Here is a 22,031-nt window from a genome sequence, read left to right as displayed (position 1 = left end):
TTTTTGGGATCTCTTTCTCAAGGGGGGATCAGTGGATTCTCTCCATTTCTATTTTGCCCTCTGCTTCTAGAATATCAGGGCAATTTTCCTGTAGTAATTCTTTGAAAATGATGTCAAAGCTCTTTTCCTGATCATGACTTTCAGGTATTCCAATAATTTTCAAATTATCTTTCCTAAGTCTGTTTTCCATATCAGTTGTTTTTTCAATGAGATATTTCACATTTTCTTCTAATTTTTCATTTTTTTGGTTTTGAAGTATTGATTCCTGATTTCTGGTAAATTCATCAATCTCCCTGAATTCTATTCTTTGTCTGAAGGATTTGTTCTCCTCAGAGAGTTTTCTTATCTCTTTTTCCATCTGCCCAATTTTGCTTTTTAAAGCATTCTTCTCCTCAATAACTTTTTGAACTGTTTTATACATTTGACCTAAGCTGGTTTTTAGCATGCTATTTTCTTCAGCATTTTTTTGGATTTCCTTGACTAAGCTGCTGACTTCATTTTCATGTTTTTCCTGCATCTCTCTCCTTTCTTTTCCCAGTTTTTCTTCCAACTCCCTCATTTGATTTTCAGTCTTTTTTGAGCTCTATCATAGCCTGAGCCCAATTTCTGTTTTTCTTGGAGTCTTTAGATGCAGGAGCTTGTGCTTCCTCATCTTCAGACTGAGTATTTTGATCCTTCTTGGGCTCATTTGAAAAATATTTCTCAATGGTCTTCCTCTTGTTTCTCTGCTTGTTCATTTCCCAGCCTAAGCCTGTTTTTTGGGGTGCTTCCTGAGCTTTTAGGACACTCCCACAAGGGTCTCAGTGTGTGAGGTTCTGTCCTCCCTCCTGGTCTGTGAATGACCATAAGCGCCCCCCTCTGCCATGGGGCCAAGGTGGGGGGGCCCTGTTGTTCTATGGGGGGCCTAGACTGGGATCAGGATCTGAATGTGGTCAGAGCCCCAGAGTCCTGTTCCAGGGTCAGAGGACAGAGCTCTGCAGTCTCTCTCTCTTCAATCCCCTCCCTCAGCTCAATGGGCTCATGCCCTGGGGGCTCCTGCTTACCAGCTCCGCCCCCCCCCCCCATTTTCTAATATAGAAGAGATCACAAGTAACCATGAAAACTGAGAAGCAATGAGACATAGAGCAATGGTAGGGAGGAATCAACCCACAGAACTTGCCCTTACTAGCATTAGGCAAATCAACTCAATAGAGAACCATAAGCTTAGAGGAATAATACTTTACAAAATCATGATATAGATGAGCAAACCCATGACTTTTGTTTTTGTTGATACCAGAGAGGTGAGCATAACCAAATACCATGAGTAACATCTCAGATCTACCTGTTTTACATGGAATGCAAAGGTCCTGAGGTGAAGCAGGATCCACCAGAAGAGAAAATTTTGCTTGATACTCTCCAGAAAAGATTATCAAGATTATCTGACAGTGAAGTGACTCATATAAGCCATTTTCTACTTTTTTGCCCATGTTTAATGTAACCTGACCTAAATTTGAATAATATCAACCCAAATGCCTTCAGCAGAACTAATGACTTTTTTGGGAGAGAAGTGAGTCAGACATTGATATTTCTAGAATTTCCTTTGGGGAGAATATCTGAATAGCTTTCCAAAATTATATTAGTTTGTTGTGTCTGATCTGGTATCAAACTATCAGTTTTCATTTACCTTTATTTTCTAGATTACCTTAATTACCAGTCCCAAGGGTCAATCCTGGGTAGTAATGATGACAGCTGATATTTCTGTAACACTTTACAATTTTCAAAGCATCTCCCTCACAGTAATCCTTTGAGACCAGAAGAAGCATAATTATCGCTATTTTATGGGTGGGGAAACTGAGGCTAAGAGAACTGAAGCAACTTGCTCATAGTCACACAATTAGTGAATGGAACAACTAAAACTCAAACATTATGGACTCCATACTCAATGCCTTTTCTATTATTCCATGCTAACATTCCTTTGAGGAAAACAGGAAAGCAGAATCCTGTGATACTTGGGCTTTGATTTGAACAATTAGGCATTGCTATCAGGAGGAGGTAAGAGCCAGTTTAAAAAGTGGGAACATGGAGAAATATTCGTAGTGGTGGCTAGTATAAAATGAGGGAAATAGCCAATAATGGAGGCTACTTCTTGGTGGTCAAACTGTTTGAGAGACAGGTTATTTGCTGGTTATGATGGTTGTCTATGTTCTTGAAAAGGACCAAAAATGGCATCATTATGTTGGAGATAGGTTACAGTGTGTCGGACTGTGGCTGTTCAAATCAATATGAGCTTGGAGTGCTCAACCACAGGGCCAGTACAAATAGACCATGCAAACATTTTGGATGGATTCTTTAAATTTGGTCATTTTCTATTTCTTTTGAGCTGTTTCACTTCTGCCTTTCTCATTAGGCACAACACTTCCTCTGATGAGGGCATGCCATGCTGGCAGTCCTATGCCATGTCTTCCATGATGCACAATCAATTTCAAAATTCTTAAGAGAGTTCTTAAGAATGTCTTGTATCACTTTTTCTGACCCTCCTGGGACTGCTTACGCTCTGTGAGTTCTCCATAAAATAGTCTTTTTTTGCAAGTGTGTGTTTGGTCAGCCCATTGGAAGCTGCACTATCTATAGTAGAGTTTGAATGCTTGGCAGTTTAGTTCAAGAAAGCCCCTCAGGGGTTCCATCCTGCCAAATGATCTTCAGAATCTTCCTAAGACAATTCAAATTTCCTGGCATGCCACTGATAGACTCTATAGATCTTCAGTTTGGAAATCAGTCTTTTCTCCAGCACTTTCCTTTGAACCCTCCCAAACACTGAGCTAGCTCTGGCAATGCAATCAACCTCTTTATCAATATGTACATCCCTGGAGAGTATAAGTATTCAAAACTCCTCCATTTGTTGTAACCAATGGTTCCATGTATGAATGGTGTGGTACTGACTGGAGGAAAACTCCTGTTTTCTTAGTGTTAATTGTTAGACCAAATTAGCATAAAGAATTGAGCCATACTTTGTTACAACTCAGCTTCAGAAGCTTCATAATCATCTGCAAACAAAAGATCTGCACTAACACTCACTCTAGTTTAGTCTTACCTTGTAGCCTTTTCAAGTTAAAGATTTTACCATCAGTGTGGTGGAGTTGACCTTGATGCTGTGCTCATCTTCAGTGAAGGGATTTGACAATATGGCTGAAAACATCATGTTAGAAAGCAAAGGAACAAACTCACAGCCTTGTGTCACTCCACTGGAAACTGGGAAAGTGCAAGAGCACCATCCACTTTCCAGAACCTGGGCAAGGACATTGTCATAAAATTGATTATTGTACAATACTGATGAATTTCATTTTCATAAGCCCTCATGACTTACAATATTAAAGGTTTTGAACAGTTCTACAAGTACTGTTTACAGGCCTCTATTCTGCTCCTGGAATTTCTCCTGGAGTTCCAAACATCATATCAACTATTCTTCAGCCTTTTCTAAAACCATACTTGCTCTCAGGTAGATGACCATCTTTCAGCTGAAAGGTCAAATCTATTAAGGAGTATTTTGGAAAGAATCTTGCCCACAATTACTAAGAGAGAGGTGCTTTATTAAGAGAGAGAGGTGCTTCTATGATTTTTATTCCCTTTACCATTTTGTGTTTGTTTGTTTTTTGCAAGGCAATGGGGTTTAAGTGACCACTAAGCAATTATTAAGTGTTTGAGGCTGGATTTGAATTCAGGTCCTCCTGACTCTAGGGTCGAGGCACTATCCACTGTACCACCTAGCTGCCCCCTATTTCCTTTACTTTTACAGAAATGAACAATGGAAGTATCCTTGAACTCCTGAGGGACAATCTCCTTCTGTCATATAATCTGGAAAATTTTAGTCAAATTTTGTATGAGCAATGAACCTTTCCCCTTCTCCACTAAAATTTAAGTTGGAATAGAATCAGTACCAGGTGCTTTGCCACAAGAAAGAAGGCTAATGGCATTCAAAGTTTCTCCTTCAATTGGAACTTCAGCTAGAGAGGAATTGACTTCAATGGTTTCAGGACTGATGATGGTCTGTTGAGAATACTATGGAAGTGTTTAGTCCATCTCTTTAAAATCATGTTCTTATCACTAATCAGTGTGGCTTCATCAGCATGGTTAGTTGAGATACACCATAAGTCTTTGGCCCAAAAATAACCTTCAGGAAATCATAAAGGCCCTTTGGATCACTACTATCACCATAAAACTGAATTTCATCAGTCTTCTTTACTGAACCAGTAATCCTGTACTTCTCTAAGTTTCACTTGTACTTTACTTTTGTTGGAGTTAAATACTGTCTTCTTAGAGATGGATGAACTATCCTGCTGGTAAATCCTATGGAGTTCTTGTTTTTTCACTTATAAGTTTCTGAATTCCTCCATCATTTCTGTCAGACTAATCTTGATATTTGCTGATGTTCTCACTCAGATGAGTAAATGCAATACTATACATTACAATTCTAAAAGCTACCCACTGCTTTTCTGTTCCACTGTTGCCAGTTGTATGTTGGCTCTGTTTTCTCCTCCTAGCTATTAAATTGTTAATGCATGGAGAAATGCTCTAATATTAAATTTTCTCATAGTTCTTTTGCCTTGGAGTCACTGCTTTTGTGGAATGAGAATACTTAACTTGGAGAGAATAAGTCCACAATCAGTCCTATACTCAGACCCACACATTGCTTTTGAGATCCTTACATCCTTTCCATCTCTTTTCCTTACAATGATATACTCTATTAAATGTTAATGTTTGCTGTGAGGGTATATCTATGAAATTTTACTGCATTTAGGTAAAAGAAAGAGTGTTGGGGTTGAAAAGGTCTTGTGATACCCAAGTCTTCAGTAGTAAGTGATCATTGATGTTGCTGTTTCTGACTCTCTTCCTCCCAAAAACTCCCTGCCATGTCTAATAGTGTGTGCCTTCTCTTGCAATAAAGTCATCTAGAATTATAAATTTGGGTTTTTTTTGACACATTGATGATGAGAGTTTCTGGGTATTCGCAAAATTTTTCTATGACCACATCAGGATTCATCATGGTGGCAGCATATGGCACTGATGATGGTAGAGGTGCTTTTTCCTGCATGTGGCAGTCATATTGTTTTGGATCTGTTGTTCATTCCTTTTGCAAGTCATACAAGCTTGTTGACTAGGGTAGTTTAGAATACAAAACCTACACCAGCTTCACAGTGTTCCCCTTCATTATATCCACTCCAGGAAAAAAAATGTGTCTTCACCTCTTTGATAAGCTGGCCTCCATTTGCCAACCTTGATTCACTTAGGGCTAATATTTGAATATGATACCTGCTGAGCTCTCTCACAAAAAAAGAGCTGTTGTTCTTTCAGGTATTCTGAATTTTGTGTTGTTCATGAACGTGTATGCATTCCATGTATCAATTAGTAAGTAAAATCATTATAGAACTCCTTACCCATCTCTCTGCCTTAAGTTTCTAGTCGTCAGTACTTAGTCAGCTTTTTTTTTCTTATTTGATGACAGATAAGTAAAACAAAAATAAGAACTACAACATCCCACATTTAAGCACGTGAATTGCACCCATCTCTTAAGGCTGTACAATAAGGACATGCCAGACCTAAAAAACAGGACTGTACTCCACCCTTCATCTCTTCCATTCTGAGTTTTATCCCTGCAATAGATCTCTGGGGTACAACACAGACTATGAATAGCAAAGGGTTGGTCTTTTCTCTATAGGCCTACCTGGGACCTTACAAGTTTTGCCTAACTTAAGGATGATTGGGAAACAGGGCTGCTGTTAATGGACATTCCAACAGTAATGCGTCAACTTTCAGTTGCAGAGAGGACAGGCATGTTGTTTTAAAGAACTGTCTAATGCAATTTTGGGCTACCTGCAGTGGAGAATACCATCTGTATCCAGAGAAAGAATTATGAACTTTGAACAAAGACCAGACTATTACCTTCAAATTAGAAAAAAAAAGTTATATTATTATGTAATTTTACTATTTCACACTTTATTTTTCTTCCTTAAGGATATGATTTCTCTGTCATCACATTTACCTGAGATCAATGTATAACATGGAACCAATGTAAAGACAAATAGAATGCCTTCTGTGTGGGGGGGGAGCAAGAATGGGGGAAAATTGTAAAATTCAAAATAAATAAAATCTTTCTAAAAAAATAAAGAACTGTCTAATGAAAAATTGGAAAATACTATTGCTTAAAACAGATATGGCTAATCCAGATTTTCTCTCCTTTTCACCAGAATGACTCCTACCTGGACCGCTCCGATGCTGACCTTCCTCTGTGTTTTGAGCAAACTGTTCTGGTCTGGATACCTCTGTGTTTCCTTTGGCTTTTGGCCCCTTGGCATTTATTCCACATCTATAAATCCAGAACAAAGAAATCATCTTTAACCAGCCTCTACCTCACAAAGCAGGTATGATGATCTCCCCATTTTTCTACCCTCTGGCCTTGATTCATTGCAAAGAAGTTCAAGGAAAGAAATAAGGGAGCAACCAAATTACCCTCTCTTTACCCTATGATCTGGTTCCTGTAACAGTCCCACATAATCTTACATCTGGAGCTAGAAGGAACTTTAGATACCATTTAGTCCAACTCCCTCATTTTATATCTAAGTCAAGACCCAGAGACCCTTGAACTCATTCTCCTCCCCATGTTTCATACCCACACATCTCATATTCATCTTGTCTGCCTACAAAACTTATAATTTCTCCAAGGGGGAGCTTCTGTGCTGTTAGACTCTGGTGCAATCTGACATCATTAACTACAGTTAGAAATGGTTGATCAGTGAAGTTGATGAAAACTTTTTTTTAGAGAGAGAAATAAGCTCATTTCCAGAAAGCATTTCAGATAAATGAGACTTATGTTATTCTAAATTCATATTTCAAACCTATTTGATTTCACTAAAGTTCTTTATCAGATTCCAACATTTCTGAGCCTCCAACAAAAATAATAACTGATATTTCAATTAGACTTTAAAAATTACAAAATGTTTTAAATATACAATCTTATTTTATCCTCAGAATAGTTTCAGTACGCAGGTACTATAGGAACCTTTGGATCTAAGGTTTATATTGAAGGGCTATTGTAATGCCTGTATAACAGATGTATAACAAACTATGTTGGGTTAAGTGAGTTGCCCAGAGTCATGCAGTTTTTATGTATATGAGGTGAAATTTGAACTCAGGTCTACTGAACTCCAAGACCAATTCTTATCTATCATGCCTTTGATAATATCCATCTAGAGAATGGGTTTCCATAATAATAATTTGTTTTATGAAACTATTTTTTAAATGTTCATTAGTCATTTCTTTAAAACAACTTGTTTGTCGTTCCTCCAACCAAAGGTTAATTCACTCCCATAAAATATAATCTTTGTTAGGAAAGAAACTTCATTCTTCCAAAGTCTTAGAAGGGAGTGGTTGGGGAGATAGGTGTTTCTTTCTCTCCTTCCCACTAGGAATATCAGCTAACTAAAGAGAGTGGGTTTTTACATCTTCAAGTTGTTGGAGATTTATCAAGTTAGGTTGTGAGCTATAGTGATATTTCTTGGTCGGGGATCCCTGATTTGAAGTCTTGACCATCATTCCTCTGTAACTCATAGGTCTACAGTCTTCTTCATACACTTACCCTGCCTGTACAAGGATCAAAACTGACTTCATAATGACAGGCTGAATTCTTATATACTAAGATCAATATATCTTTTGACAATATGACTTTACTCTTAAATAAGGATTGTAGGTACTAGACAAATAGCACTAATTCATATTTAGATTAAATATTTTAGTCCTTTAAGTCAGATGGGAATGAGAGTTAAAGTTATAGGTCAATTTTGGAATGGAAAAGGAGAGAAGGAAAGATTTAGAGCTGTCAGAAGTATGGTTGGGGGGAAGAGGAATCAGTCTTAAAATTTTAATTCATTACTCTAGTGACAGTGTATGGGGCTAGGTAGGTGGGAATGATATTACAGTATTACAAGAGGTATGAGAAGAGACACTGGAAATTTGGAGGAAGGTGCAAATACTTTTATATGTAAGTTCCAAAAAGATCTTGACAAACTAGAATATTGGACTAAATCTAATAAAATGAGATTTGACGAGGATAAATATTAAGTCTTTTGCTTGAGTTAAAAAAAAATATATATATATGTGTGTGTGTGTGTGTGTGTATATATATATATATATATATATATATATATATATATATATATATATATATATATATATATATGTAAGGCAAAGGAGCCAGGGCTAGGTAGCAGTTTCTCTGAGAACTTCTCTGGGACTTTTAGTGAGCTATTAACTGAATATCAATAAACATTGGAGAACCAAGAAAGCAAACATTGTCTTATACTCCACTAAATGATGGCTAGCTTCCTGGAGAAGAGAGGTGACTGGATGGTCATCAGAATATTTCAATCCTGGGCAACACATTTAGGAAGTATATTGATAAGTGCAGAAGTGTCCAGAGAGGGTATCTGAAGACCCTTGAGTTAATGTATGGAACAACAACCCCCTTAAAAATGCAAGGCAAAGATTTAAATATGAGAAACCAACAAGGGAAAGAAGAACAAGGGCAGCTAGGTGGCGCAATGGATAGAGCACCGGCCTTGGAGTCAGGAGTACCTGGGTTCAAATCCAACCTCAGACACTTAATAATTACCTAGCCATGTGGCCTTGGGCAAGCCACTTAACCCCATTGCCTTGAAAAAAAAATCTAAAAAAAAATCTTCAGGGGCTGCTAGGTGGCATAGTGGATAAAGCACCGGCCTTGGAGTCAGGAGTACCTGGGTTCAAATCCAGTCTCAGACACTTCATAATTACCTAGCTGTGTGGCCTTGGGCAAGCCACTTAACCCCATTTGCCTTGCAAAAAAAAAAAGAACAGTTGAAATAATTGGGGGTATTTAGCTTGGAAAAGGGAATATTTTGGGAAAATGATAGCTGCTGTCAAGTGTTTAATGAGCTGTCAAATAGAAGGAGGAATTGAACTTCTTGACTCCAGAGGGCAGAACTGAAATCAATGGGCAGAGGTTGCAGAGAGATAAATTTCGGTTTGCAGTAATGAGCGGTGTACCTACAATCTGGAATCCTGACAATGTCAATGATCTGGTCTCTCATCAATCCCTGGATTCCTGAATACAAATACATCTAGACTTTCAATGAAAAATTTAGGGACTCTGGAATAAGAGAATCCTGACAGTCACAAACAGTGGAATTGGGACAAATTATTCAACTTTCCTGAACCTAAGTTTACTCAGAGAAATTGGATTAAATTGCCTCTGACACCCTTTCTAGTCCAAGATTAATCCTTTGAATGGTATATACTAATGCCTTTACAGGTTTCTTATAGTGCTACCATGGGGAGCTGTTCACAGCTAAGAATCATTTAAAAGATCATAGATTTGGAGATCATATTGTACAACCATCTCAATTTAGAGGTGAGGGAATAGATACTTATATAAGTTGTGGGGCAGCTGGGTGGCACAGTAGATAGAACACTGGCCCTGGAGTCAGGAGGACCTGAGTTCAAATCTGGTCTCAGGCACTTAATAATTATCTAGCTATGTGACCTTGGGTAAGTCACTTAACCCCATTGCCTTGTAAACAAAAAAAAATACAAGTTGTGATTTGGTGGGAAATGCAAGATCCCTCAGACTGATATGTGTAGCTCCACTGAAATGCTCATTGAACTATACTATGCTGCAAAAAAGGAATAGTAATAGGCTGAGCTTCAAAAATCATAGTTCAAAAGCTTATTGATAGAGTCCTGGCACTGAGTGAACTAGAATGAGAAATCTTTCTTTGTTGTATGAGATCAATGTTTTTAGTATAATCATTTCCCAAGAGTCCAACAGGAAATGATTCAGTCTCACATTTTTCTAGCACTACATTTACAAACCAATGACCTCTATATCTGGATCATTGATTGAAAGCTGGTGGGGACCTTCCAGATTATTTCATCCAACTCCCTCATTTTACAGATATAAATGATAGGTAGAAATTTACAGATGACATATAACTTGCCTTTGGCTCCTGTTTGGACTTTACCTACAGATACCTGACTCTTGCCTCAGATGACCATTAATTTGTCTTATTCTTCTCTACCAGAACTATTATGCCATGCCAGATTCAATTATTCTATAGGTATTTCATTCTATTCTATGGAACACTCCCCAGGGAAAAGAATTAAGAATAGAGTTTTGTGCTTCTTCTTATAATAATTATTACTTCTCACTTTGCTATTTCATTGACTTCCCAATCATTTCAATGTGAATACCCATCCCATCATTTCAGAGGATAGTCTGTTCACATCTCCTACCACTCATGCCTTCCATGAATTTTCTGTAAAAGACCTACCCAACACAACGAATATTTTCTTCTGTCTTCCTGGATTCCATTGCAGAGCTTGAACTGTTCATGGTCATTTGATCTTATTCCATGATGGACCTATCTTTGTTTTCAATTATACATTTCCTTGATAACATTTTTGGTCACTTTTGTATGCAAATGATCCTAGATAAGCCATTGCAGTTACTTATACCCATTTCTCTACTAGTTTTTAGGACAATCATAATGTTGTCTTTGGGGAAGATATATTTTTCAAATGACCAGTAATTCTATATTCAGCTTGCCTTCTGATTCTGGGCAGTTTTCTTTTATGATTCCTTGGAATACTATATTCAGGCTGTATGTTTATGTGAGTGTGTGTATTTGTGTGTTTTAAGTCTTAATTTTTAGAAAGTTTGAAGATTTTTAAATAATTTCTCTCTTCACTCATTTTTCAAGTCATTTGTTTTGTTTCAATATTTGTCATTGTCTCATTGTATCATTGAGTTGTTTGATTCATTTATTTTTCAGGGAGTCCAACATTTGGGTCATATTTCCCACCTTTTGTTCTAATCTATTTTTGTTTCATTTTTTCCTTCAAGAGTTTTAATTTCATTCTAAAAAATCTCTGCTTTCCTTTTTCATCCACTTTTGGGGTCCTCGAGTCTCTTTGTAGCCTGCTTGTATTGGTGAATTATAATAATAGATACCATTTACATTTATATCACATTTATTTACAATACATTTAAAATTTTTTTTGTTGATCAGCTCCTCATGACAGCATTTGGTGTTTTCTTGACAAAGATACTGGCTTTAGTGACTCACCCAGGTTCACACAGTTAGAAAATATCTGAGCCCAGAATTGAACTTCCTTCAGGTTCTGTTCTCTTTTGCATTGGGTAATTAGACCCTAGACCTCTTCCCTTTGAAATGGTCCTGCTACTGTTCTAGATGGGGTAGCTGGAAGCCACCCTCTCCTTGTGAAACATAGGAATAATCTGGTTAAAAGCAACATTCACAAATTTTCATCAAAAATACTGTTAATAAGTGTGCGTAAATCATAAAAATTTTATAGCAATGAAAAAAATGAACATATGAGTTGGTGATTGCTAATTATCATAGATTAAGAGCTAGAAAGAACCTCAGAGGGTTCATTTTACAGATGAGAATGTTGAGACCCAGCAAAGTTAAGTGACATGCCTAAGATTTCAGATGTAGTAAGTAGCAGAGCCAAGAGATCTCCTCTTTTGGAATCATCCCTTCTTTGGAAATACCTTAAAATTGCCTTAAAACAGACATTCCTAATTGCTTTCAGAATTATGTTCTTTATACATGGATATCTGTAGGCATTTGATTAGATCTGGTATTTTTTCCTAGGACAACTTGTTGGTGGTATGTGGAGTCAGGAATATCTGAGGTGAAATCTGGCCTTAGATATTTAATAGCTATGTGACTCTGGGCAAGTCACTTAACCTCTATTTGCTTCTGTTCCTTATCTGTAAAATGGAGATACACTGGAGAAGGCAAAACCACTCCAGAATCTTTGCCAAGAAAGTTCCATGGGGTCACACAGCACTGGACTTAACTAAGCAACCACAACAGTGAGTTTTCCTAACATCATTAAGTGCCATTTTTACTTCCTCAAAGAGCACATTGTTTACTGAAGTATTAAAGTCTAGATATGATAGTTCCATAGTCATCGATAACTGAAAATAAATAATGAAAGTAGCTATAGAAATAATTAGCAAATCTATTTCTTACTTTTTCTTTCTTTCTTTCTTTGTTTTTTTTTTGGGGGGGGTCTATTTGTCCTTCAGTTTTATCTGCAAGTTCTCTTGAAAGGATAAGTCTCATGACAAACTTTTCTTTTTCATTGCTTTTCATTGTTTTGTGAGGTGATAAATTCTACTAATTTTTAGTCCTTGATGAGGTTTTGCAAAAGATGTTTGTATTCTGAACTAATGTTTTCCTCGACTGCTATGTTGCTCTATTTGGTGGGGGAAAAAATCAAATATTTAATGTCTGAACTGTCTTTATGTTCTTTTGTCTTCCTTACTTTGACAATAACTTCAGCTCATTTAAACTTTTTTTAATGGGGATAATGAGAACTATTATTATTACCTTTATCTATTTCTCCTTTTTCAAAGTCAACTGCTTTTTCAAGGAGGTCAGTTAAAGTTGCTGCAATTGCATGAAGGCCGCTTCTCATCTTTAGCCTTCTAATTTAATGCTGATTTTAATTTTTGCTGGAAGGAAATTTCTAGTCTAACACTCTGATCTTAACTTATGAGGAAGTTGAGATACAGAGATGTTATCTGGTTTGTCATCTGACTGTGAAAACACAAGTGTGTGCTTTTTTTGTACATCAAACATCAATTATTACTACTAATAGATATAATACCTCATAGAATTTTATGCTTATAAAATTCTTTTCTTATATAGTAAATAACTTGATCAAGGATTATTAATGCTTTATAGCAGAAAAATTTGAAGTTTGTGGAAATGAAGGGTCTTACTCGTGGTCATAAAACTAATAAATGACAGAACAGATTCGAACAGGTAGTTCAATTTGATATATAGTCTCTTATTTGACATGCTGTAAATTTCATGAATAGTTTTTTTATTTCATTTATTTAATTTTCCCTGGTTATTCTCTCCCTTCCCCTGTCCCACCCCCTTGGTTGACAAAGCAAGCAATTTGATATAGATTAAAAATGTGTAGTCATGCAAAAATTTCCATAAATAGTCTTTTGAAAGAAAACAAAGATTCCTCCCCCCAAAAAAGAAACCAAGAAAAATAAAATTAAAAAAAAGTATGCTTCAAACTGTATTCAGACACTATAAGCTTTCTCTGGGATGCATAACATTCTTTATCATAAATCCTTCAAAGTTTTCTTGGATCACAGTTTTGCTGAGAAAAGCTAAGTCATTCCCAATCGATCATCTTACAAAATCTATGATAGCTATGTCTTCAGTGAACTAGAGTCATCCAGAGCCTCAGAGGACCTTTTTTTTTTTAACAAACTCTCCCACCTCAGCATTTCCCTGAGAACCTTCCAAACACATTTCCTGTATTGTCTTGGGATCTGGCAATATGTCAGAACATATTATCTTTTGTCAAGGTTTGTTCATGGAGAAAGTGTCATGTTTCCAGGTCAATGTTTATGTTAGCAACCAGTAGCCACTCTTACCTCAGGAGAAGACAGTGATAAAAGCAATTTTCACTAGTGAGGACATTGAACATGATTATTAGGTTTCTTCCTTTCCCTTTTAAAATATTGTTATCTGGGAAAAAAGAATATTTTCTCACAGAAGATATGGAATCTAGAATAACAGAAACAGTGGATTTTTGGAACCCAAGAAGAAGACTTATTAAATAGCCTTATTAAATAAGTTCTGTCAGAAACATTCCTATATTTTGTCCAAATATTTTGGATCCTTATGCCTCCCACTTCCACTAGGACTTAGCATCATTAACTCAATTCAAAAACCATTCAATGTTTAACCCTTATATGCAAGACTTAGTGCCAGTGGCTGGGATATAAAGACAAAACCCTCTGAAAGGCACTTTCCCTAAATAAGAGGCAGAATGGTTCAGGCATTTCAGAAAAACTGAAAACGAATTCTAATTTTGCTGCTCAGTATTTGAATAATTATGTGCAAATCACCTCTTGGACCTCAGTTTTCTTATCTATAAAATGAAGACATTGACAAATACATGATTTCCGAGATTGCCTCCAGCTCTAAATCTCTGATCCTTTGATTCCCAGAAGCTACTGGAAGATTACAGCATGTACAGAGATAAATAAATACAAGATAACTTGAAGGGGAAGATAGCATTGATGACTCTCTCAATGAAAGTGTTGCCAGAAATGAGTTAGAGATTGGCTAAGAAGCCACAGATTCTAAGATGGAGGCGAAGCATGACTGAAGACCTGAGCAAGACTCAGAGGCAGGAGATGCAATGCTGAGTTCAGGGAACAACAAAGAGACCAATTTTGATAAAACACAGAATTCGTGAAGGATTGTGAAACAATGTGAAATATGCTGGAAATATAAGACAGGACTATATGGTGAAAGACTTTAAATTACAAGTTGTACTTTATCCTAGGGGCAGTAAGAAGCCACTGAAACTTCTTAGAGGCATTCCACTTTGTCACTGTTTCTGCATTCTTGAATTCCTTACAATTTAGTTTCTACCCTACTGCTCTATTGGGATAGTCTTCCCAAGGGTTATACTAATTACTTTATGCATTGGGATTTTTCTCAGTCCTTGTCCTCTCTTTCCTTCTGCTTCATTTGACACTTTTTCTACCTTCTTTCCTCTTAAAACTCTTATTCTTCCTCCCTTTTTTCTTCCCCCCTTTCCCTTTCCCTCCTCTCTCCCCTTTCCTCTTTTCTTCTCCTCCCTCCCCTTCTTTCTCTCCCTTTCCCTACTCTCCCTTTCTTTCCCCTCCCTCTCCCTTTCTCTTCCTTCTTCTCTCTCTTCCCTTTCCTTATACAATATTCTTTTAGTTCTCATATCCTTCCAGTCAGTCCTGCACAGTCAAGTTTGATGATTTTTCTTTGTAAATATTGATTTTTCATCAAAGTTTAATTATTATAAAGAAATATGATTTATCAGAAATATATCTAATGGAGGAAATGGAGGAGCCTCAGAAAATGTATCAATTACATGTCCACTACCTAAGTCAGTGATCCATTTTATCAACACTTTCACCTAAGATCTCACCTCTTTCTGTTCTCTGGGACTACCCTCAGTTCTGGATCAGGAGCAAAGGATTAGCCTAGAGTTGGGATGGCAATAAACCTCTAACATTTTGACCTTTTCAAACATTCCTAATGATAATCTTACTAAGTATCCTGTTGGAACTAATGTAGAACATGTATAAATTCTTTGTATATGAGACATTTGGTTCACTAGGAACTCAAAGGATCTTAGATATAAAATGAGAATCTAAGGAACTTAGAGAACTTTAGTCTAGACCAGGGATTCCTTTTTGGTATCATGTGCCCTGTTAGCAATATGATAAAACCTCATGGATCTCCAGAATGTTTTTAAATACAATATAAACTAAAATATGTATAAATAAAATTAAGAGTGACAAAGGAAAGTGATTATATTGAAATACTGTTATCAAAAATCTTTTTAAAGGTTCACAGACTCTAAGTTAAAGTCCTGTGTTCTAATCCAATCTCTTGACTCTACTTCTGTAGTCTAGGGAGTGATTTCTTACTAACATTATTTATTTCTTTTTTCAGGTGCTTGTTGTGTTACTCTTAATTACATCAGTCATAGAGCTGGCCCTGGTCCTTGTTAAGAGTGGGAGTCAGACCACTGGCCCTGCGGTTCAATACACTAATCCATGTCTCTTCATAGTCACCTGGGTAAGAAACATCCACAAGCCTCTGAGTCTGAAATTTATTCTTTTGGTTTAAAATGAGAACAATCCAGATGCAAGAATCTGAGATCCAGAATAGAGACACTTTAGTCCAATCTCTTCATTTTCTGGATGAGGGAAACTGAGTCAAATAGAGAATACATGATTAACAAGTTACTGGCAGGGTGGGGAGAACTCATACCTCCTAATACCCAGTCTAGTGGGCTTTCCACTACTTCCCTATGTCTTAAATATTGTTTCTGATGGAGTTGCCCATATAATAGGAGGAAGTCAGTTATAAAATGGTAAAACTCGGGGCAGCTAGGTGGTACAGTGGATAAAGCACCGGTCCTGGAGTCTCAGGAGTACCTGAGTTTAAATCTGACCTCAGACACTTAATAATTACCTAGCTGTGCGGCCTTGGGCAAGCCACTTAACCCCATTTGCCTTGCAAAACAACAAAACAAAACAGCAAAACCAGAGAACAGATAATTATAGGCTTTAACTTTCTGTGAAGTCATCTCCCTAAGTGAAATGAAAGCTTTATGGACTCAGATAAAAGAATTATGTAATGCAAATTCTAATCCAGCCTCTTATTTTATACAATCCAACAAACATTTATTGAAGGGGAAACAGTTCTAGGTTCCGGGGACATTACAAAGTTTAGAGAAGAAATTGTCCCTGCCCAGCCAGGGAATGAAGATCTAAGCACAGGTCATTTGGAACATGTAATAATTTGTAATAAGATTCCAAACCAAGCTTTATTTGAAACAAAATGATCTCCCCAGTGAGACAGAAGCAGAAACTGATGCTCAGTTAAATGTTCCAAACTGTGGTTAGTGGCAAAACCAAGACTGGGACCTAGGTCTTCCTATACCCAAGTCATCATGCTTTCTGCTTTAGCACACTGCTTCCTAGAATGTGAAATGGTTTTTCTTATGTCCTCCTGTCTAAGTACTGAGGATGAAATGTGAGTTTTTTGATTTAAGCAGAAAGAGAAATTCAACTGCTATGAATGCAAAAATAATCACTCCAAAAACTAAACCTGATCCTAGGTAGCCAGAGGCAGTATTCAGACAGAAAGTTGTCTAGTATTATTTATATGAACCTAGGTTCAAAAGAACATGGAAGAGAGGAGGCAGCTCACTTCTCTGATTCTTCCATTTGCTTTGGCTAATATTAATAGAAGGCATAGGCACAGAGGTATTACATGTTTTTGTCTTTTATTTTTCTTAATTAGAGATTCATGTTTTTGAGTTTAGAAACCTTTTTTTTTCTTTTTTACTCCTCAGTTCCCCATTCAAAGACAAAGGATATCATATCTTGTATTTTAAGTTTAGTTCACTGCTAGCTGATAACCGGTGACTGGAAAGTTGCTTCCTAGAATCTGGGGAGGGGAAAGAAGGTCACTCATAGGGGAAATGGAAACATCTCTGGCTACCATCTTTTCTTGGGTCTGTTTTTCCCATTTCCATCATGGATTCCATGGTTCTGTTAGTGAACAACGTTCTTACAAAACATTGCTTCCTCTCCAGCTCCTGGTTTTGGTGATCCATCACTGCAAAAGATGGTGCATACAGAAAGACTCTTGGATACTGTTTATGTTCTGGATTCTCTCTCTGGTCTGTGGGATTTTCCAACTCCAGACTCTTATCCGGATCCTCTTAAAGGTTAGTGTGGGAAAAATGGAACAAGAATCCCTTAAGTTTAAGGAAATCGGGTTCCAGCTAGAGTTGGGGAAATGGGGCTTGATTATTAATGGGTTCTAAACATTGGACAAAGATCTGGTCAATCTAGAAAAAGGGTTCTTAGTCTTTTCGTGTGTTATGGAACACTTTGGCAATGTCATTGTAGTCTACTAACACCTCCTCAGAATAATGCTATGAGTGCAAAAAATAAAATATCTTAGATTACTGGAAACCAATCCTATAAAAATATGGTTATCCAAAATTTAAAAAAACAACACAGACCTCAAGTTAAGAACACTTGGTCTAGAATCACCTTGAGGGCACAAGCTATAATACTCTATTGTTGGGGTGGCTAGGTGGGGCAGTGGATAAAGCACCAGCCCTGGAGTCAGAAGTACCTGGGTTCAAATCTCAGACACTTAATAATTACCTAGCTGTGTGGCCTTGGGCAAGCCACTTAACCCCATTTGCCTTGCAAAAACCTAAAAAAAAATAATAATAATACTCTATTGTTGTTTGGTTTGGGTTTTTTTGACATTTTTTTTTTCTCCTAGGGAAACAATTCCAATCTTGCTGGATTCTGCCTGTATTTTATTTCCTATGGTATTCAGCTCCTTACTGTGATAATATCATCCATTTCAGAGAGGACTCCAGAAACCAAAGCATCATCAAATGTGAGATTTTGAAATTTTGACTGCCTACCCACTATGTCATGGGATAGTCAGTCAGGTATTTAATTAGTATATATTTATCAATCGATTAATATACCAGGCAGTGTACTGGATCTTGGGGATATAAAACCAAAAGTAAACCAGTCCCTGTCCCCAAAAGCTTACATTCTTTAAGTCTTTTGAGAGATGGCAACCTCAGCAGTCCCACATGGGGATGCAGGAAGCCCAGGGTAGAGTGGTAGAGCTCCTCTCAGGGACTTTAGAAATAAAGGATGGCTATAGCATTGACTTGTTGCCTTTAGAAAAATCTCCTAGTCTCAGCCTGGGACCTTTATATAGCTGATTGTTATATATGGAAAGTAACTGACTGTTTATAGGAAACTCGTGATGAATCATGAACCAGTCATTAGCATATTGAGAACTTCAAACAAGCTCAACAAGCACTTTTGATTGGCAGATTCCTGGGCAACAGGAAATATCTATGAGAGAATGAACTGTTCCTGATTTCAGAATTTATTGTTGTGTCAATGTCTGATTTTTTTCTTTTCTGTGTCTTGCAGAATCCATCTGCCACGGCCTCATTTATTAGTTCCATTACCTTTAGTTGGTTTGACAGGTATGAGTTAGCCCTTTAGCATTGTCTCTTCACCTTACTCCCCCTCACCCCTTTAGAGGACATGGGAAGTTACATAAGAATGGGTATGGAACCAGTGTCTGATTGTCTTTGGAGACAAAATAAGCTTAGAATATTAAATCCAAGTGTTTTTATTGATGAATAATTACCCATCAATTTGCCTTTAAACTCACTATCATAGACTCATTTTGATTATTTTTGAAGTCCTTTTTGATACCCACAATTCATCATTCAGATACAAACAGAGAACATTATGTCTTAAGTTTTATTGAGTACAATTCAGTGCTAGCTGTGAATAGATGACTAAAGGAAGAAAAGTGCTGACAGGGGAAAGGGAAACAAACATCCTGGCTATTATTTTTAAGAGTCCAAGCATATGAGACAGTTAGGTGGTACAGTGAATAGAGCACAGGCCCTGGAGTCAGGAGGACTTGAGTTCAAATCCAGCCTCAGATACTTTACCTAGCTGTGTGACCTTGGGCAAGTCCCTTAATCCCATTACCTTGCAAAGAAACCTAAAAAAGAAAGTTCAAGCATACAAATGAAATGCATGCATTGGCATCAACTTGGTGGTGTCATCATAAAAATGAGAGTTCTCGAAGTGTAAAAACTCATGACTAGCCCTGGAGGTAGAAAAGCTCAGGATATTTTTTCACAAGCATGCAAAGTTCATAGATTAAAACTTTTTCCTGAAGAGACAAGAAATTGCTTGAGGACAGGGTAGATAAAAAAAGATCTAAGTAAGAGTGCTTGAGGGAAAGAGTGGAAAGGAAAGGAGCCATAAGAGCCAACTGGGCTTAGAACTGAGTGAGTCTGGCCAGGAGGAGAGTTTAGGGCAGACTTTAGTCTTGCCACTTCCTGTGCAGGGAAACAGGAAAAATCCAGTAAAGGGGAATCCCACCCCCTCTATGTAATTGAGACCATTCTGAAAGGCTGGAAGCTGCAGGAGGGGTAGAGGGTTGAGCTGAAGATGGTCTTATCTTGGCAAATTTACATTTACCTACAGAGTTGTTTCATTGAACAATAGGACAGAATTTACATCTGATTAGGGCCCTTACTGCCAAGAGAGCCATCAGAAAACATCAGACAGGCACAAATAGCATTTTCTTAATATTAAAACTAGACAGCTCATTCTACTGAATCAGTTGGAGTATTCAGACAGATGTACCATAAGCAGCTGGAAATATAAGGACTGGAGTTCAGAAGAGAGATTGGGGGAAAGAGGAAGATTTGCTTAGAACCACAATAATAATGAGAGGCAGGCCCATAGAGTGATATAAGGGGCAGCTAGGTGGCACCGTGGATAGAGCACTGGCCCTGGAGTCAGGATGACTTGAGTTCAAATGTGACCTCAGACATTTAATAATTATCTAGTTGCATGACCTTGGGCAAGTCACTTAACCCCATTACCTTGCAAAAGCAAACAAGCAAAAAAAGAATGGCCATAGAATGATATAGAATGAAACCAGAAAGCCAAGTTGAACCAAGTTGTGAAAGGAATTAAAGCCCAAATGAAGAATTTTATGTTTGATCCTGGAGGCAATGGGGAGTCATAGGAGTGACATCCATAGGAGTCAGATCTGCACTTATGGAAAATCATTTTGGTAGCTATTTGGAGAGATATGAGATAGGGAGACCAGCTAGGACAGGATGAGGACTAAGATAATGACCCCATCTCAAGATTTCATAGGTTGTCATGAAATACCCTCCATAATCTTATTCAACCTTTATTTCCTGCTACTTTCTATTCCTACTATTCCATTCATTATTTTCTGAATTTTCTTTTCACTTTTCTGCCTCTGTATCTTTAACCAGGCTATTCCCTCCAGTCAAAATGCCTCTTCCTCTACCAACCTGATAACACATCTCTGACAATCATAATTCTACCTGTTCACACTGGGCAGCTCTATGAAGTCTTCTTTGAAAAAAAATGATCTCTCCTTTTGTAAAACTCTAGTAGTGCTCTGTTTATATCTTGGAATTGCCACAGAAAATTTTGTATTCTATGTTTGGCATCATTTATATCTACAACTAAACTATAAGTGCTTGAGAGCAGAGATGGTTTTTTACAATTTAAAAAATCTCTCAGGGTACCAAATAGGGAGCCTTAATAAATATTTATTGAAGGGGTTGGATGGAAGTGATGTTGAGGAGAAAGAAACAAAAAGGAATTTAAAGAATAAGGGATTGGTTAATAAAATATACTGAAAACAACAAAGAAAAGAATAAATTATGTTAAATACTACAGAGAGATCAAGGAGGAGTTAGTTGTGTTGTTTGTGGTTGCTGATGAGTCATTTTCAGTAGAATGTTGGATGGAAAACATAACAGGGAGATGAGGTGGTAAGGAAGTGGCTATAGAATCATTTGAGAAAATTAGAGAAAAATTAAGAAAATAGGAGGATGGAGGAGGCAGTGGAGATAAGTGAAGGTGCTGTGTTCAGTTTGGTTTGGTTTGGTTTTTTCCAAAAGTGAGAAGAATGTGAGAGAGGAAGGATCTAGAGGAGAAGATGAGCTTGGAAAGTCTGGTTTTAACTCAATAATTCTGTGAATGTTCTTTTACAGCATCATTTTTAAAGGCTACAAACGGCCCCTGACCTTGGAAGATGTCTGGGATTTGGATGAAGATTATAAAACGCAAGAGGTCACTAAGATATTTGTCAAACACATGGATACAGAGGTCAAGAAGGCCAGAAAGGAGCTACAGAAACGGCGTCAGAAGAGGAAGTCTCTGGAGACTTCTGAAGCCAGAATGAATGGGCTAAACTCTAGTCAGAGCCAAGACAACCTTGTGTTGGTAATTTTCTCAGAGTGCTGGTAAACACATGGATTGTGCAGATGGGCATGCTTCTCTCTCTCTTAGGTGCATGTCAGTGTACATGGTAGTAATAGCGAGGGCAATGCCCTATATTTGTAAAGCATTTTACAATTTTCAAAGTGCTTTTAGATAGATGATTTCATTTGACTCTCACCATGATAGCAAGAAAAGGGATTATTATCTTCACTGGCAGATAGAGACCCTGAGGCTTAGAGAGATTCAAGTCACTGGCTCCAGGAGACACAGCATGAGATTGAAATACAACTAGAAATCAAATATCCTGGCTCCTAATCTAGAGCTCTTTAACTAAGAGCAATATAAGTCCAAAGCAAAATGCTAAATTGTGTTCCAAGCCAAAATTATTATAGAAAGGAAGCTTTTCTATAATAATGGGGAATGGTTTCATTGTGTCTTTGTATTCCATACAGCATTCCATATACTCACATACAGTAAGCGCTTAATGGTTGTTGTCCTTCCTTCTCAGAGAGGACCAAAATGACATCACTATGTTAGAGTCAAATTTCATTGTGTC

At 37.3% G+C, this 22,031-nt stretch overlaps 1 protein-coding gene across 1 annotated transcript in view; it reads left to right on the top strand.

Annotated features, from left to right (window-relative positions):
* ABCC2 (ATP binding cassette subfamily C member 2) overlaps nt 1–22,031 on the top strand; it is a 70,727-nt gene that overhangs the window by 4,960 nt on the left and 43,736 nt on the right. Inside the window, exons 2-7 of the mRNA XM_074233172.1 lie at nt 6,222–6,395; nt 15,570–15,695; nt 17,224–17,358; nt 17,931–18,050; nt 18,608–18,663; nt 21,247–21,478. Coding sequence (XP_074089273.1) covers nt 6,222–6,395; nt 15,570–15,695; nt 17,224–17,358; nt 17,931–18,050; nt 18,608–18,663; nt 21,247–21,478 — 843 coding nt within the window. The remainder of the gene's footprint in view (nt 1–6,221; nt 6,396–15,569; nt 15,696–17,223; nt 17,359–17,930; nt 18,051–18,607; nt 18,664–21,246; nt 21,479–22,031) is intronic.

The sequence above is a fragment of the Macrotis lagotis genome, chromosome 4 (genome assembly GCF_037893015.1).
Source record: "Macrotis lagotis isolate mMagLag1 chromosome 4, bilby.v1.9.chrom.fasta, whole genome shotgun sequence".
In the NCBI taxonomy this organism is placed as follows: domain Eukaryota; kingdom Metazoa; phylum Chordata; class Mammalia; order Peramelemorphia; family Peramelidae; genus Macrotis; species Macrotis lagotis.
This window is presented reverse-complemented; position numbering and strand designations above follow the sequence as displayed.